Source organism: Ruditapes philippinarum, unplaced genomic scaffold (assembly GCF_026571515.1).
Source record: "Ruditapes philippinarum isolate M1 unplaced genomic scaffold, ASM2657151v2 ctg3954_1_1_1_1, whole genome shotgun sequence".
NCBI lineage: Eukaryota > Metazoa > Mollusca > Bivalvia > Venerida > Veneridae > Ruditapes > Ruditapes philippinarum.
This window is the reverse complement of record NW_026855626.1, coordinates 28,537-47,926: the sequence shown is the minus strand read 5'-3', so window position 1 is coordinate 47,926 and position 19,390 is coordinate 28,537. Positions and strand designations below refer to the sequence as shown.

The 19,390-nt window shown below is 31.8% G+C and overlaps 1 protein-coding gene across 1 annotated transcript in view; it reads right to left on the bottom strand.

Annotated features, from left to right (window-relative positions):
* LOC132743946 (uncharacterized) overlaps positions 1 to 18,157 on the bottom strand; it is a 30,103-nt gene extending 11,946 nt beyond the window's left edge. The window contains exons 1-18 of the mRNA XM_060732547.1: positions 18,006 to 18,157; positions 14,869 to 14,924; positions 13,600 to 13,760; positions 13,112 to 13,245; positions 11,495 to 11,627; positions 11,150 to 11,218; positions 10,610 to 10,722; positions 10,008 to 10,089; positions 9,056 to 9,223; positions 7,879 to 7,965; positions 7,217 to 7,311; positions 6,598 to 6,705; positions 6,288 to 6,348; positions 5,805 to 5,915; positions 5,373 to 5,443; positions 4,740 to 4,811; positions 4,093 to 4,262; positions 3,316 to 3,432 (exon numbers count right to left, since the gene is read on the bottom strand). Coding sequence (XP_060588530.1) covers positions 3,316 to 3,432; positions 4,093 to 4,262; positions 4,740 to 4,811; positions 5,373 to 5,443; positions 5,805 to 5,915; positions 6,288 to 6,348; positions 6,598 to 6,705; positions 7,217 to 7,311; positions 7,879 to 7,965; positions 9,056 to 9,223; positions 10,008 to 10,089; positions 10,610 to 10,722; positions 11,150 to 11,218; positions 11,495 to 11,521 — 1,351 coding nt within the window. The 5' untranslated portion in view covers positions 11,522 to 11,627; positions 13,112 to 13,245; positions 13,600 to 13,760; positions 14,869 to 14,924; positions 18,006 to 18,157. The remainder of the gene's footprint in view (positions 1 to 3,315; positions 3,433 to 4,092; positions 4,263 to 4,739; positions 4,812 to 5,372; positions 5,444 to 5,804; positions 5,916 to 6,287; positions 6,349 to 6,597; positions 6,706 to 7,216; positions 7,312 to 7,878; positions 7,966 to 9,055; positions 9,224 to 10,007; positions 10,090 to 10,609; positions 10,723 to 11,149; positions 11,219 to 11,494; positions 11,628 to 13,111; positions 13,246 to 13,599; positions 13,761 to 14,868; positions 14,925 to 18,005) is intronic.
* Between the last annotated feature and the right edge of the window lie 1,233 nt (positions 18,158 to 19,390).

The window sequence follows — 19,390 nt, the reverse complement described above, 5'->3', positions numbered from 1 at the left end:
TTTAAATATTCCTGCCACGGAGCCATGTTTACTGATAAGTGTCCAAAGTAAAAATGAAGATTAGTCACAGGGTAAAGTCTACTGCATTTTCTTCTTCACTTTCTGCCTCATCACTTTCCTCCTCTTCATTATCACTTAATTCAGTTTCAAATAAATCTTCAAACTCAATCTTATATTTTCTCAATACTTTATATTTTTTGTTTTCTTTCCCCATATATTACAACAAAAATCAAAAATAGGAAGAAGATATTCATTATAAAAAGCATGCGAGATTCCTTATTTAAAAAGTACTTTATACGCCAAAACAAATTAACTTTAGAGTTCAATTTTTTTTTACACACATCATTTACCTGACAATGCCAATTGAGTGTATCTTCAACATAAATACCAAGCAGTTTTTGTGATACATTGTCAAGAGTTGAGTCCTTAATTTTCAAATTTAATGCTTTTGCAATTTTTAGCTTTTGTCTTCTACCTACTAGCATACTTTAAGATTGTTTAGAGTGCAAAAGCATATTATTCAATTTAACACCACTTAAAGGGAAGCGGTGGCCTAGTGGTTAAGGTGTCTGCCTCTCAACTAAGAGATCATGGGTTCGAGCCCTACTCGGGTCACGACCATGTTTCTCCATATGACACCAGTACTGGTTGGTTCCAGGAAGCGGACTCGAAAGTGATTAATATAAGTTGCAAGAACTTGTTTCGCAATCGAGCTTAAATAAATATGTTTAAACCAACACCACTTAATAATCATATTAAGGCTATATTGTAGTTTTTCCTCTATAACTGATTTGTCATCTCCACATTTATGCAACGTGGAATCATCAGTATATTTAGAGTTATTGCTAATAGTACCAGAGATAGGGACCATTTATTTCAAATGCGTGTCTAAAAGAATAATTAGATTCATTTGAAAGCAAAGTTTCTATAGATTTCAAAAATCCATTTCTTAAAAAAATATCCTCTTTTACAATCACAGGAAATCCAAGATGGCACTAAAATTTTAAGAAATCACCCTGTATATTAAAATTTATTTTTTTGAGTGTATATTTTGATATTTCATATTGTTTTATTACTGCAAAAAATGAAATGCATATCCCTCCACATGAATTTTGGACACGAATTTGAAATAAATGGCCCATATCTCTGATACTATAACAATTAAAACAAGATTGCATTTGAGAAAAATGCTATGCCACCGCATGGTTCAAATTTCATAGCTGTACATCAAAGGACAAGAAAGTAGGTCACATCCTCAAAATCTAGGTCAAAGTTCAATTTTACAACTAAAACTGTGCACATGGTCAAAATGTCATTGCTGTACATCAAAGGACAAGAAAGTAGGTCACTGTCTCCTTGGACAAGGCATAATTTTGACCCAAGGGTTTAATAACAATCTTGATACAGGTCCAACAAACAACATTTCAAGTCAAATATGTAAGCTATAGCTTTCTCCCATTCAGAAAACATTTGTTTTATTTTCTGTCTTTAATACGTGTACATAATGAGAATCACCGCCCCCGGGCAGGGCCAATTTTTGACATTTGAACAACTTTGGTAGAGGACCTATAGATGATATTATATATCAAACATCAAAGCTCAATGCCTTGAACCTTCAGACAAAAATATATTTTTTTTTCACTATATGTACATAATGAAAATCAATGGCCCCCGGGGCGGAACCAATTTTGACCCCAGGGCTATAAATTGAACAATCTTGCTAGAGGTTCACTACACAATGTTTCATGCAAAATATCTTAACTCTATCCTTTGTAAATTTAGAGAAGATGATTTTTTAAGTTTTAACTATATACATATAAGATAAACCTATGGCTCCCAGGGGCGGGGCTAATTTTGACACAAGAGGCAAAATTTGAACAACTTTGGTAGAGTACCTTTAGATGATATTATTTAACAAATATTAAAGCTCTAAGCCTTGTACCTTCAGACAATAAGATTTTTTTATTTTTTACTATATGTATATATTGAAATCAATGACCCCCAGGGCGGGGGCAATTTTGACCCCAGGGCTATAATTTGAACAATCTTGCTAGAGGTTTACAACACAATGTTTTATGCAAAATATCTAACCTCTAGCATTTGTCAATTGCTAGAAGAATTTTTTTAAGTTTTTACTATATACATATAAGGAAAACCAATGACACCTGGGGCGGGGCCGATTTTGACCCCAGGGCTATAATTTGAACAATCTGGGTAGAGGTCTACCAGACAATGCCTTATGCAAAATATCTAAGCTCTAGGCCTTTTGGGTCTTTACAAGAAGGTGTTTGAAGTTTTTACTATATGTACATATAGTGAAAATCAATGACCCCAGGGCGGGACCGATTTTGACCCAAGGGCTATAATTTGAACAATCTTGGTAAGGGTCTACCAGATGATGCCTTATGCAAAATATCTAAGCTCTAGGCCTTTTGGGTTTTTACAAGAAGGTATTTAAAGTTTTTACTATATGTACATAGTGAAAATCAATGACCCCCGGGGCGGGGCCAATTTTGACCCCAGGGCTATAATTTGAACAATCTTGTTAGAGGTCTACCAGACAATGCCTTATGCAAAATATCTAAGCTCTAGGCCTTTTGGGTTTTTACAAGAAGGTATTTAAAGTTTTTACTATATGTACATAGTGAAAATCAATGACCCCCGGGGCGGGGCCAATTTTGACCCCAGGGCTATAATTTGAACAATCTTGTTAGAGGTCTACTACAAAAAAGCCTTTTGCAAAATATCTATGCTCTAGGCCTAGTGGGTCTTTCAAGAAGATGTTTTAAATTCATTTTTGTAATTCCTTTTGGCAATCAGATTTCTGCATGAAATCAAATTCTTTGAAAAAACTTCGCAGGCCCTTCACCCAAGAAACAATCCTGCCAAGTTTGGTTGAAATTGGACTAGTAGTTTTTCACAAGAAGATTTTTTAAGTTCACTATATAATCTATATAACACACACACACACACACACACACACACACACACACACACACACACACACACACACACACACACACACACACGCACGCACGCACGCACGCACGCACACACACACACACACACACACACACAAACACATAGGTGAATCGCTATATGCCACCGCATCGCAGATGCTGCGGTGGCATAAAAAAACAAAGCCTTTGCTTTACATTACGTTATTGTTAAAATGGCACAAATCATTCAAAGAACAGTCAGTTGATTACGCAAAAAATGTTTTATGATAATGCTGTTTTGTCGATATATAGAAAGGAACAAAATACAAAAAGGATATCATGGGATGAAATAGATGACGTAAGATTTTTGTTTTACCAGCTTCTGTGTTTACTTCAACAATCCATTCATCAATTAGACGCTCAAGAACAGACAAAGGAATAGCACCATTGTCTAAGACCACAGAATGAAAGTCTCTTATATCAAATTTTGGTCCTGGAAAGAAAACAGAAAATATCTATTATATTATTGCCTTATCTTAAAATGACAGTATATTCATTTTTTTTCGTTGACAAGTTTAGTTAAATGAGTAATATATTTCTAAAGATTGACTAATCTAATAGTGATTGACAAATGGTTGATAAAGAAATTATTTTATGATAAAATATCACAACGACCTAAATTATAAAAGGACTGCTCCACTTGTTAAAAGAATTGTACAGTCACTACTTGCCGATAAATTAAGAATTAATTTTATAGAAATTTCTGTTGGTTACGTGGATTTTTCATTTTCGTTTCATATAAAAAAGATGAACACAATTATGGCAAAATGTCAAGTTAATTTGATTTTTATCTGTTCGCTGACCATATACACCTTGACGGGCATTATTTGGTGACAATTTCAGTGTCTTTGTTTATTTCCTAATAAATCTATTAAATATTCACCTTTTGAAATCATATATCAGATATTCCAGTTTTGTTCAGGAAAAATCTGCCATTTCTAGTTTCGTGCAACTTTTGTCCTTTTACTATGTTATATAGACTTTATCAGATGTAATAAAATATAAATAAATTTTTTGTCTTGATGTTTCTAACTGCTTTAGTTAAAACTTAAAAGTGATATAAAGCTACAAATAAAAGCCAAACTGAAGTTACCTAATGCATCCATCGCTTTTTGTCTCAATTCTTTAATTTTCAGTTCTCCGATCTTGTAGGCTGTTGCTTGACCAGGCCATGTTATATAACGGTTAATTTCTATCTCTATTGAGGAGCGGGAAAATGACGTGTAATTCAACATGTACTCTATAGCTCTGTCCCTGCTCCAGCTAAACAGTAAACAATGCACAAAATATTATAAACAAGATCAACAAGGAAAGGCGGCGTTCAATGAACGCACCCCTACACTAACCAGCCACAAGAACCTGTGGCAAGGAGCCCAAACAAGTGGTCAAACTTGAAGAGAAACGTTATTAAGGTGTAATAGTTTGAAGTATCAGTATTCAGTGATAATCTATACTGTTCGAGTACAATTAATACAGTAAGGGCATTGTATCAATTTTATTAGAATAGTTCTTTTATTTTGATGATACAGAGGACATTTATGTAAAATTTAATAGTGGCAGAAACCCTATTTCTGTATAAAGTTGCTGTGTAATGTGATACAATTGATAATATCTGGATACTGCATTTATAGAAGAGAGGATGAAACCATGATTTACTATTTCGATGTTCAGAAACTTAAACGAGCATTGGTAGAGGATAGGGCATAGATAATTCATTATTTGTTAAAAACCCAGACTTACTTATAGTAATGGAGCCCTGTGTCTACTACTAGACGACACGCCCGGAAAATCTCAAAACTGTAGCGTCCCATCCTGACAAAAGCAACATTATAATGAAAATAAATATATCAATATAAATTAAGGCAAAATGGAAATAATAAACGTTACTATCTTTTTACAGAATGTTTTTTTATTGGCTATTGGTTATTGCTATGGCCTTAAATCTCACAAAGGACTTTGAATTATGTAACTTTAAATGGAAGGTATACGGTTGTACTCGGATGCCCACTCATATTTAGGTCACCGGTAAAGCTGTGAAGTCACTATATTTCTCATACCAGCTCAGGTAACGTCTTAAACTGATCAATCCCCACTGTCTAAACTATAGAAAGCAGCAGTCACAATGACCAAAAGTAGGCTAAGTTGGAAAGATTTTGTTTGCTTTTTTGTTTTTAAGACGATTCAACACATTGTTTTGTCACATCCACGTAACATGCTTTCCCGGGTAACAAACTAGCAGTTATTGATTTCTCATTAAATGGCCGGATACTGAATTTATATAATTTCAGAATCGGCGGTGTGAGACAAATAGATGTTACTGGGCGGGACACCAGCTGCTTGTTTGAACATATAGAATATGAAAAAAATTCTTACATTTCATAATCATCTTTGTAAATGTCAAGCTGATCTTTTTCTCCCAAAGACTCTGCATATAATCCCCAGCCCTATGTAAAATGTAAACTATCATTCACAAGCTATTCAGTCGTTAAAATTTCTGAATATATAAGAACGGCTCAAAAAAGAAAGTAAGAAAAACAGAAGAAATCTTAATAGACCGTAACCATAGGCATTATTACCAAAACAGGACCAAATAACAGATTTCCTATCCTATTATAGATAGCGAAATAATATTATTTACACAGAAAGAACAAAAATTACCTCCATCGACATTACATAATTGAGAATTTATTTCAGAAATAATTTTAAAGTTGAAAATAAGTCAACGTGAGGAAAAGGATAAAAAACGCCAACAAAGTCAATTTTGCACAATTTTTAACAAAGTTTATGTATATGTGAAGCATTTACCTCAGTGAACGATGTGTAAAAGGGAAAATGGTAGGGAACAGAGAAATACTTGGTGTAGTCGATCACTTTCTGAAAAGTAGGTGTCCCGACAGAATGCTGGGCATATATATCCTGAAATGACGATGCATATGATTTGAACAACATGAATGAATGATGACTAAATTTGTTCTGTACCGAGTTTTGATTTTCTTAAAGAGTCGCTTTGTGGTAGCAGTACCTTAGTGTCAAGAAGTGATACAATTGAAAAACGGCGAATCAGAAAAAGTAATTTAACGTAAATGTGATCCAAACCTCCCTTTTAGAGTTATAGAGGACGAATTGCAACAAACATAGTGAAGCTTAACAAATATTTGAGGTCAAACGCGGGATCCTTGGTTTTGTAATCAGACAGTTTAATTAACAGAATACCGAGCTCTCCCGGACTAGCATGCTTTATATATTGCATTACAAGGTAACAAGAGCATAAAAAACAGAAATAGAAACCTGTAAATGATGACCAGGATCTGCTTCGTGCAAAGCTAATGCCACCATGTTGTAAGTTGGGCTGTAAATAAAGTCTACATGATAAAGCTTTACAATCTTATGATAAATATTTGTTGTTTTTCTTTTTAATTGGAGTTCTTATGATATAGCATTGTTTTATTATTGTCAAAGCAAATATAATGATTAATTTATTAATATAAAACACTTAATGTGCATGTAGGCATTCTGGAAACACTTATTGTTGAAGACAACAAGAAACTAGTTGATGCTATTAATCTTAAATGTAAAGTGCTTAAACGTCTAAACGTACTTATCTTTTGGTCGTCGTACATTAGCATAAAATACTCCAGGTCTGGAACCATCTGGTGAGCCAAATGAATACGTTCCTCCTGGACCATCGTATGGCATTTCTTTCACACTACAACACATCAAGTAGTAATGACAAGAACGTTTTCAAATGCTTACGTCAAATATTATATTATGTACAGAATTATGCTTCTAAATTTTTTTTTATAAACATCGAAGAATATGTGAAATATGTACAGCAAATATTTTTCCACATTATATGTAATCATTAATATATATGCATTCATTTTTTATTGAAAATTTGACTTAGATTATAGACAATAAATTTCTAATTACCTCCCTTTATTGAAATGTAAATTCGGTAATATCTTTACAAATAATGCTTTTTGGAACTTACAATATTAATAAATCTTCATTTGAGCATTATACGTATTTGTGATATAAGACCATAAAAATTTGTGCGTCTGGATCTTTAAACAAATTCTTATTCCTAGTTAATTGCCAAATTAGTTAAAAACTCTAAAAGGTATTTATTGAGAAGTAGGTTTAAAAGACCATACACATCCCTTCAAAGGTAATATAATAGTTCCTTACAGTAAGTACGGATAAAACAGTATACTTACACAATCGGACTATCCGGAATATTCTTAAAGAGTAAAGGAAGTTTAGGTTTTATTCTATCGTTGATGATAAATGTAAATCGTTTCAGGGTCTCGTCCTGGAAGTAGAAAAACACATACATTAATCGTATGTAATGAATTCAAAATATGCAATAAGTAAATAAAAAAAAAATTAAATAATATGTAATGAATGAATATATAATATGTAATAAATAAATAAAAAATATGTAATAAAAATAAATTATATATAATTAAAATAAATAAATGATTATGTAATAGAGACTCTTATAATTGCATTTTTGTTAAAAACTTCTTTGCCTACTTTCCGACTAAGAAATGTAATGTAAACAGAAAAAAATTATTAAATTTTATTTTGTCTCATCTGACCCTTATCATATTATTTATTCAGATACCAAATATAATTTTAAGATTCCTTAAGAAAATGATAATGTCACAATTCCAAACGTCTTTTGATTGTTTATTGTGATTACAAAAACTACTTTCAAATATGTGAAAAAAAACTTAAGTAATAAACATTTACTAATTATAATACTGACACTGCAAGATCTTTCAAATCTACTCGAATGAGATTTGAATGCTCTCAAACTATGCAATGACTAGATTAAGCGTAAAATGGAGCATGGATGTGGTACAAGACAACTTACCGGTGAATCAATGATAAATCTAGAGTCATTGCTCAACTTCTCGAAAAACCCTTTGATGCTGCCAGTATAATTGAGACCAGTCATAACCTAATAATGTAAATTAAGACAATTTTATGTCTGCAAAGAAATGATAAGATTCAGGTACACACTAAAATGCGTTATGTATGTAGTATATGTGTAACGAGGGTCCATTTGTCCGGTTAAGGCACACAAATCTAAAATTATTATCATGTTTATATTAAAGATATACTATGCTCATCTTTGAGTAAAATAGTTTTATTGCAGAAATTTATTGAAAAGTATAAACAATTTTCTGTCTTCTTTTTAAAATAAAAGAAGGTACAGACTCTGTATGGAAATCTGAATTCCATATTACGGGTCAAGTAAAGCTTGTCCGTTCAATAAAAAAAACTGCTTTTTTAATGACACTAGACATATATATTCATAGTGTGTCGATTTAAACGCGCAGTGTGTAGGGATAAAAGCATAACATATCTACTTTGTGTTAAGTGGAAACATTATTTATTTCATATTTACAGAAAAAAGTGTAGCCATAATCAATATATTCAAATATCAAATTTGATCATAATATATATTTTAAACTGCTATATTGAAGTTTGAATCGATTCAGGATTTATTCACCAAAACAGTGTCATAAACATTATGAAATGCAAATTTGACTTTTTATATCATACAAAACAGCTGATATATAAGACATGTTAAAAAAGGAATGAACAAACATTAAGATAATAAACAACCTTCTACAAGTGGAAAACAATAACTTATTATGCAAAACCTGTACCTTAACCTGTACCTAAATCTGAATCACTTACTTTATTTTACCCTCAAATTTGTGGGTTTTGGTTTAAAACTTTTATCTCAAACCCTTTTAAAATTTGTACCCCGGGGAAATTTTAAAAAAAGTGAAAAAATTCCCCTCCCCGCCCCTTTGCACCCGGCCTTAAGCGATATACAAAGGGAAATTTAAATTTGCTTTTCGAAGGACCGGGAAAAATATAAAAATTTACTAAACACAACTCTACTTGACCAAATTCTGCACTTTCAAAACTTTTTTCATAGCAATACAGCCAATGAAAATGATTGTACAGCATTTAATTTAATGCCCAGCAACGGATTATGAATATAATAAAAACAAGATACGTCAGCACACTATTACCTGCTGCATCTCTTTGTTGATTCGTGCCACCTCCTGAAGTCCTTTCTGGTGTATTTCTTCGGGGCTGATGTCTATAGAGAGATGCCATTTTAAACATGCCTTATAATACTCTACTCCGTTAGGCAAGGAATTAACACCATACCCATTCCTTGTCGCATTCTTGTACTCCTGAAAAAAAGAAGATATTTTCAGTTATAGTTGATTTTAGTGGTTTGGCTTAAACATATTTATTTAAGCTCGACTGCGAAAAATATTCTTGCAACTAAATCACTTTCGAGTCCGCTTCCTGGAACCAACCAGTACTGTTGTCATGTGAGAAAACATGGTCGTGACCCGATTAGGGCTCGAACCCGTGAACCCTGGGTTGAGAGGCAGACACCTTTACCACTACGCAATCACTCCCTTTAAATGCGATTTAGTTTGTTTCAGTGTTCGTTTTAAAAAAGAACAACGATAGTAATTCATCATCACCATCACCATTACTACTGTTATCATCGTCAATGTCATCAATATCATCAACATCATCTCCTTTAACGCTATTATCATAATCATTATCATGATTAATTAACATCATGATCAACATCACCATGATTAATATTAATCATAATAGTCATCATTACTACCAACATTATCAGAACCATTTATCGTCAATCGTAGATCAATTTCATTTAGCATGAAACCTTTTATAGATCCATCCAAATGCGCCGATTATCATTATCTGTATGTACATCACTGATAGTACCTCATTCAGCATACAGTTTGCGTATCTACCAACACTGGCAAATCGCAAGGTTTGGAAATTAAATGCATTTACTCTAATATATTATTTTCCTTTTCAATGCATACATAGCAATGACACGTTGTAGAAAACCGTAACATATAGTTTCAGCAAAAAGTATTCAATATAAGCTCATTATTTCGCTTACAAATGTTTTACTTCTAAAATACTTACCTCTAAAATAAATCTGTGTAGTGTTTTAAAACTTTCACGGAATGACGGCATGGTTAAATTAGCAGTTTGTTTAAGAGCGGTCCTGAAAATATATAGCCATTTTACCAACATTTAGATACTGGTATGAATTATAACTTATTGTTTGATTATCTATAGGCGTATTCAATGTATGAATGAGCCAAAAAAGACATAATCTAAACAAACTGTAAGACATTTCGCAATCGTGGTATCAAACGATAAAAGCCTAGTAGTACATAACGTTTAATGGACAGAAATGTCAATGCAATGTGATATTAACTTCACATATAATTATTTTTGGCATGTATTACAACTTCAGCAGTAATCAAAAAGGTATTATATTGAAACTGCAAGTGAAATAAATACATCATACATTGGGTTGTGTTGATCACTTAAAGAGAACCAGCCATTGTAATCGAATTGTAATTAATTTGAAAGTTGGAATCGAAGATATTTTAGCGTTATAGCTGTATTTACTGAAGGGGTGCAGTCAAACAACTCTTTGCATTGGCCTACCGATGGATTCAGTACGCAGGGAAGTAAGTTTTTTAATCAAATTAAAAGGGTTCATATCTGATACATACTTGTTAGCTTCTGGAAGGTTTGTATTTTCCAGAGTTTCATTCAATGGTTCATACATTGGACTGTCCATGACACTTGAGCCTACAAGCTTATCTATTGAATTAAGAGTACCGTCCTGTCAAGATATAAAAAAAAACGCAAAGGAACAAATGAACATGATGCAATACTATGTGTCATACGGACATTAAACAAAATCTTGAGTTATCAAAAGTTTTCTCTTCAATTGTTTGAATAAGATTTAATAAAAAAAAAGTTTATAATTCTTCTAATATTTCGATATAAAGGCTTGTAGTCTGTAAAAAATAATCGTATATATATCAACCTTTAATACTTGCATATAAAATAGTTTTACTATCAGAAATTAATATTCAAAACTTGTTTTTATTTTTAAAAGAAGGATGTCGGATGATTATTTTAAAAAAGCCGTTGCTAATTTGATGCAACCGGTGTGACAGTTCTGTAAACAAATACAATAGATTACAAGAAACTCGATCAGCAAAACACACATGATTTCGATTGCCTTCTTTTCAAATGATACTTACCATTGATACCCAGTGATTGGTTGTTCCGTTATCAATGGCTATGCGCATGCGCTTTATATAGTTTAATGCCTGAAAGACAATGTATATCATTATTGAATTATCAAAATTACTAGCTCTAATATAATCTTGTCAGACAAACTAGTTAAATTTGAAACTGATTTGAACTGAAAAGATATGATGTATGTTATCCAACCAAGAGGTATGCATAAAACATTGTTGACATGACCATAAAGAAATAATAATGTAAATTTCTTAACACCTATACTGGAGTTATTAACACATTATTTAACTGTATAAATCAACGTATATTAAGTTGAACTAGTATTCGAATTAAACGTTTTTCACCTGATCACCCCAGCCATATATCCTCATAATGTAGTTGTAAAACTCATCATATGTCTTCGGGTTGGTCGGCGCAGCAGACGCGGATCCGTCCAAAGTCCTTCAAGAAAAGTTGACAGGGTTCATTGGCCCATAACTACAAAAAAATTAATCAAACAAAAAAAGTACTACATATACGATTTCTATATATACACTTTGGCCCATAAAAATGAAAAAAAAAAAAAAAAAAAAAAAAAAAAAAAAAAAAAAAACGAAACAAAATAAGAAAACAAAAAAACATCACTATGATTTCTATATACAATAAAATTTGGTTGAACACAAAATTACTATCAATAAGTCAATAAGTTATCCATTCCAATTTGGTCATATACAAAAATACATTGAAACAGACATAGCATTTACTTGCAAATTGTCTTCCGTATATAATAGCAACTGTATTCCTAAAACTTATTTCGCGCTTTTCGCGGTGGACGCGAATGTTTATATTTGCGTAACAAATCCGCAAACATTTTGTAGCTTCAACAACTTGGAGTTCCATTATGTAACTATAAATTACTTTCGTGTATTCTAAAATATTACGTTTAAACCATGACTAAGAAAACTAAAATGATGACGTGCAATAAAGATGCTCATTACTTTGGAGATCGCCTTATATCTAGGTTTTGGATTCAAAAGACATATAACTTTGAAAGAATTTTAATGCTAGAACTTATAAACTTACAGATGATTGGCGAAATATAATACAAAACTAACAATCACAAATTCTTTTCACATGTTGAACATATGTCTGCATAGAGATTTTAGTAATTACAGTTGTTATTTTAAAGCAAATGGAAATAAAATAAATAAAGCAAATAATAAAACCGTCCTAAGGTTCGATACTGAAACTTTTGAACGAGTTGAATAAAATTATATTGTATGATACTATTTTATTCAACGAGTTTAATTAATCTAGTAGAATCTAATAAACCTATCATGAATACAATACTTTTTATTACATACCTAAAAATAATTATTTTCAGTATAAATTAACAGTTTTTCATTTGACGTGTCTCTAGAGTATTGCTTCAATGAGAAACAAATGATCTATAGTCAAAATGTGTATGCAAGGCCAGGTCATACCATTTTAATGACTAGCAAAAGCTTATAAATATACTATAGAGCAGCGATTGCGATTGCGTTACTGTTGCTATTGTGGTAAAATTCTAGTAAGAGCAATTATAACTTAATCATTTGCTTGTAAGATGTGCTAAGTGTTCGTCTTACATGACAGATTTGTATATTTACATTCATATTTGTTGTTTAATGTGTTTGCATGATGATCGTTGTCAAATATGTCCTTTACTTGTATTATAATTGAAGGTTTTGGACATTTAAAAAACGCTAGTAGTTCGAATCCGCCATGGATTTTGGATTATTCATGAAAGGAAGCTATCAAACTAACTTAAGGAATGTCAGTGTTTCTACTCATGTGCACGTTTGTGCCATAAATAATAGACGGAGGAGAACCTGGGAACTTTTTAATATCGAAAAACGCCCTTTTACCAGCACTGTGTCGGTTGGACGTAAAATCTAACTAAAATAATAAAATGCAAGTAATATACAAACAATTGAACATACCTTTTCCATTTATATCCAGCGAGGTACGTTTCAAGCGTGTCTTTAAGGACGTCATAACTTATTTTCCTTGCTGGACTTAGACCATTTCTGTCGATGGTGCTGCCGAGCTCTTTTAAGAAACTCGACACTTTGTCCTGTTGAAAATAAGTACAGCTGTACACTGTGTAATAATTTATTGATAAGAAATAAGTTATGTTCGGCTGACTTTTGTCGTTTGTATTTACCACTACTATTCAAGAATACATATATCAATGAAGCAGAGTCTCAGCAACATTTAGCAATTTTGCAATTATATATTGCCGCTTGTGACATTGTGTAGGGATCATGTTGAGTTATTTTTACTCTATTGAGAAGGTATTGAGTGACCATACATATAAAAGACAATGAATGTATATCTTAACAAGTCATTCATATATGCTCAGTTAGTACTTATTCAAAAATATTCGTGTGTTATTATCGATCTCCTAAAGAAATGGAAATTCAACAACCTTCCTAGTATCTAATATATCAAGGGTGAACTGTTCCACTCGGTCATCGAAATCGTGCACGTCAATACTAGAGGCGAGTTCCGGTACATCTTCTAGGCGCCATCGCCAATACCTTTCAGCAAATACCTTAAAATCGTCATCTGGGGTACCTTGAATACTGACTGAAATAAAATTGAATGAAGAACCCAAAACCTTGAACCATTTGAAATGTGTTATTATCATAAGTGTTGTAAGTTTGTAAATCTTAATCAACAGTAAATACTTTTGTTTCGCATCGTGTAAAGTACTAACCGCTTCTACTTTACTGTTGGCAAAAGTCAATTGCTACCTCATCCAAACTCCTTTTGATCAACGGGAGTCCTGGCTATAGGGATTGTCAGGGTCCTGGTAAAGGCACCATAGCGTGGGAACACCAAGAGACTGAAAAAAATCCGCTACATGCCCCCAATACCATTATCTACATGTTTGAGACAACACACAGACCAAGGTGAACCAACCGCCTCCGTGATCGAGGGGTTAGAGTCGTTTACTTCTAATCCAGTTACCTCTCTGGCGTTGGTTCGATCCCCGGGAGATGCTTTGGTAGTTAAGCGCGGAGGAAGGTAGTTTAGTACTGGTGTAACTCTCCAGGAACGATGGTTAGGAAACTACCCGCCTATATGACTGAAATACTGTTGGAAAAAGGCGTAAAATGAAACAAACAAACAAAGTAAACCGGTAGGCGGGGGACATAATGTCAGGTACAAATTTCGCATATTCATCTAGCTTACTGGCTTCGGTGGGACCGAAGTTTCAATTAACTGGTGCATTTATATTTAAGAAAATAATATATTCTGATGGAATGTGTCATTAATGACTCTTATTGAAGGTTACATTAAAACTGTAACACATAAAGCATTTGGTAAGAAGATTTACATCTAAAACATTCCTTGATACAATAGTCGATTTAGTTAATAAGTAAATATGTAGTATTTAAAAAGCCATTACGAATAGACTGAGAAATATTCATCGTTATTCAGAATTTAGAACTTATTTCTTACAACCTAAAAACTTCACCCTCTTGCCAAATTTTGAAAAAATAGGAATGAAGAAACACACATTTAAAAAGGAACCAAATTTAATAATCTACCTTTTTCGATATATATCATCACGTTCTTTAGAATCATAATAAAGATACAATGTCTAAACATTTATTATATTACAATAATTATGTAGTACAATTACAGATATAATAGACTAACAATATACTACAAAAAAAAATTTACTCACCTGCGCTTAGAATAACTAGAAGCACAGTGTAATCCATTTAACAACAGTGGCAGCTCCTGTTAATGTAACGAAGTAATAAATCATTCTAAAGAAATTCAGTGTAAACTACCTGTATCTCAGCTGGTGGCTCAACATACTGTTTGACACGATTATTCTGAACAAAAACGTGTGTTAGCGGAATGGCTTAGAAAAACCAAACGTTGGCTGTTCAATATCTTTATTGCATAAAACATGTAATACATTTATTGCAAACAATACATGAAAACAATACATGAAAAAACAATGAAAATGCATAGATTTTACTTATGCTTATACAACAGTAATTGACAAAGGTATTTTGAAGAGTCTTAAACATTGAAGAATGGTTATTAGTTTCTCAGTAGATTAGCATGATATATAAATTTACATAGATTTTGAACAGTTTTCCGATTAGTTTCAGTTTAAAAGTTTTTGTTTTTAATTTTGTAAGATATGCCAATTAAGCCAGGTATAATAATAACGTTTTAAACATCTTCTACGAAGTTCTCTAAATTTTGGACGATTAAGCAAAACATGATATTCATTTTCGATTGTATTAGAATTACAGTTTGAACAAATTCTCTCCGTCACACAATTCCTAGTAAATAAATCAACAGGCGCGCTATCCCATTCTATCTACGACAAGTACTACGTTATCGCGCTTCGAACTAAATCGTATTTTGCGACGCAAATGAATATGTATAGCGTTATAGTCTGAAAATTCGGACGGTTTCATAATATCAAAGTGGGATATTATATCAAAGTTTATCCCATAAGTTAATAAATAATTAACTGTTGAAGATCCATTATTACCGATAAAAGTAAAGTCGCTATGAAATTGCCCGTTACATGTTAATAAATTTGTTGTTTTACACATTTGTATCAATCGCTTACTATATTTATCTAATACTGATTTTGTTTTTTGTTTTCTCTTATTGAAATATTATAATCATTATCTATAAGATCAGTATTATCATCTATAAATCTATCATTTACTATAAAATCAGATTATTTAGATGTTCTAGAGTTTAAGTCGCCAATTACAAAGACTTTACATTAAATGCAATATTTTTCAATGCCTATTTCAATCAGCTGAAATAAATCTATATCATTTCGATTATTAATAACTTTTGAATCAAAAGGAGGAATATGTGCAGCAAATGAATACATGCTAATCAGTATCAGAGTTAAATTTAGATTTACACAGTTTTTAACCACACTGTTGTTCTTCTATAAAGTTTACCTTATCACACCTTTACGTGTGGTCACAGATTTGGTTCCGTATAAATTATGTGCATTATAGCCTTGAATATTCAGGTTTTAATGAGTTTCTTTTGCGATATTCAAGTTACGGAAAAAATGTTTATCAACAAAAAATCGAAAGTTCGACATGACCTTTTATTTCCTATTTTGATTTAGTCCTGTGTTGGGTTTGTACATGTATCGAACATTTTAGTTCGAAAAAGAACGGCACAAATACATCAGAGAATAATCACGCTTCGTTGGGTTTTAAACTCGCTTTAAACTCTTAGATAACGGATGAACATTATTATATTTTAAAAAGAACATAGATATGGCATGCTCGCCTTTAACATTTAGTGCTAAACCCGAAAGTAAAGTAAAATTTGTAACACGTATATCACAGTGTGTATATCATAATTATTTTATAATGGATATATGGCTAACTTATACGTTTTGCAATTTCATTTCCATATAAGATAATTGATGAATAATTAAAGATATGTATAAAACGTTAAGATTTGAAGTGCCTGCACAATCTTTAAATTCAAATATTCATGAGCCAATAAAGTACGGCTTATCAGAAAACTATCAACATTGCTTCTCTATCATAAAAAGATAAGTTTGTTTCATTTCACGTAGTCAAGTACTTCAAGTTTACATTTAAACTGCACATACAGGTAAATATGATTAAGTTTCGAGTTGAATTTATTATATCTAAGCATGGGATAACATTGTTACTCTTGTTGAATGTAAATCAGGCTTACGGAAGTACAAAGCACCTATATTCACATGACTTATGCTCACATTTAAAGACGCATAAAGCCTCCAAAAGCAACTGACGGTGTATTTATTTCTGAAAAACTTTTCATTTTTGTGTCCTTTTGCAATTTCCTTAAAATCACTGTTTGACCATAAAGGTTTTACTTCTTTTGCTTTTGGCAGTTGAAGCAGTTTTAGTAATTTAGTATGTAATAAGTCAAAATATTACTCTGTTTACAATAAGCAACCTTTATGTCATGTTTACGAAAGACCGGTGGGGTCATGATTTCGTATGTTGAAAACGTGAATTCACGAAGTTAAAATTGTGAATTCACAAAGATGAAATCGAGAATTTGTGAAGTTGAAATGTCCTTACCGTTCTTTCGTACATGATATTTGACATTCAGCGCTACTGACTTACACCGATTAGCATGTAAATATGCTTTAAATACGTTATCAAACATTACAAAACATTTTTTTACCACTTAAGAACAACAAAAATTGAATAATAATTTCAGTCTTTAAAACATTTTGACATTTTATGAGTAGAAAATATTTCAAGTTTCATTATGTAAAAAAAAAGAACAGGTTTGTTCTTTTTCATTTTGATTAAAATAAAAAAAAACCAAAATACCCACAAAACAAACAAAGAATCCCCCCCCACAAAAAAGGGACATACAGACGAATTTTTAATTGTCTGTTTGCTAAAACAAACTGCCATCCAAGATAACTGTCAAACATTCCTGAGGACAACTGGTCTTTTGGTTATTATACAAATTTCCTCGAGATTTTTTATCGAAAATTACATTCTTATATGGCTATTTTTTTCTTATTATCAGAATCTCTTTGGTGTCACTAGAATCATTAAAAGGTCAAGTTCCTAATTTAACCTTAGTTTCCTGTACCAAAATTAACATATTACATGATCGTTTCATCTTTTTTTTACTTTTTTTACCCTCTGTGTATAATCAAAACATATTTATTTCAAATCTAAAAATAGAAAGTCTAGATAGCAATTAATATAGGTATTCTTAAATATATTTAAGTTAAAGCATAATATATCTTTACAAAAAAATATAAATTATGTTGTTTCTTTACTGCAACAAATATATTCTTACCTATTAAAAAATTACGAGATATCCTAAAAAATTGTCAAAGCCACTATCAAATAGGCAGTATGACTTTTACCTAATCCAAAACGCTTTAAATACCTTTGATTCCAAGGGAAGTGAACAGTTTTTAACAGTTACAGATAACAATTTCTAAAGGGTACATTGACACACTTGTAAATCACCATTGGTTTAAATACGGTGTACAGGTGAAGCCAATGTTTTAAAACATTGTATCGCAAGCTGTCCTATATAAAATGGAAGGTCATGCAAACTTAATGCACGAATTTGATGAACTAAAATTTAAGGTCAATTTAACCCAAAAGTGTTAATCTTTTTATTTTCTAAAGCCGTTATAATATTACAGATTCCATGAAATACCACATTGACCATACAGTTGTGTCATCTTTTACTTCTTTTGCGTTTTGGGAATTAATACAGATTAATAATATATGTCATAATGTTGCTGTTCAGATCGGAATATCCGTCCCGAGGGAACCATGGGCGGGTTCCCGAGGGACGGATATTCCGATCCGAACCGCAAACATACATGTATGTTATATATTTTTTCTCGCATATTCTGCCATATTATTTCATATTTAAAATGGTTAACCTCAATTAGATATTTGTTCATGGAAATACATGTCATTTCATCCATAACTATTTTCTTACACTAGCGTATGAATTTACAACTTTAATAACAACGGTGAAATGATGTCCTCCTCTTCTAAAATGACGTCATTTAAACTCGGTTCATTCATAAAATGCGCTAAAATGACGTTGTATATTGCGCGGATGCGCAGACTGGTCTGGATCCATGCCGGTCGCAAACCCATTATGTTGGTTTTGTCGTGACGCGGCTCATATATGGTCTAATATCAAAGATCGCATGTCTATTTGCATTTCCGAGGAATCATTTCACTGTGAAAAAAAAATACTTACAGCAATTTTTAAAAGCTAGCATATTTAGCCTAAAACCGCTATAGCCATTTAGCCTAAAACAGCTTTAGCAATTTTAAGTGGCCAAAATATATAAACGTAAGCCTTCAATTTCTAGAATGAAATACAATTAATTAATTCATTTATCTATCAATTTAATAAATAAATAAATATTTATATATAAGAAAGTAAGAACAAAATTTAATATTGAAAAAAAATATAGAGGAATGAAGTAAAAAGAAATAAAGGAATGAATAAAAAAAAGTGAATAATTATAATACTCGAAAATTAAAACGATCGTTTTTGTCATGTCTGACCAATCAAGATGTCTGAACCATACGATATAGCATATTTTCAATTTGAAGTGATTTTTAAACGCAATTATGTGTGTCGACGTTTGTATTGTATTTTCTGCTTATTGTATGCCATGTTTTTCTAAAGCCTGTCCAATTAAA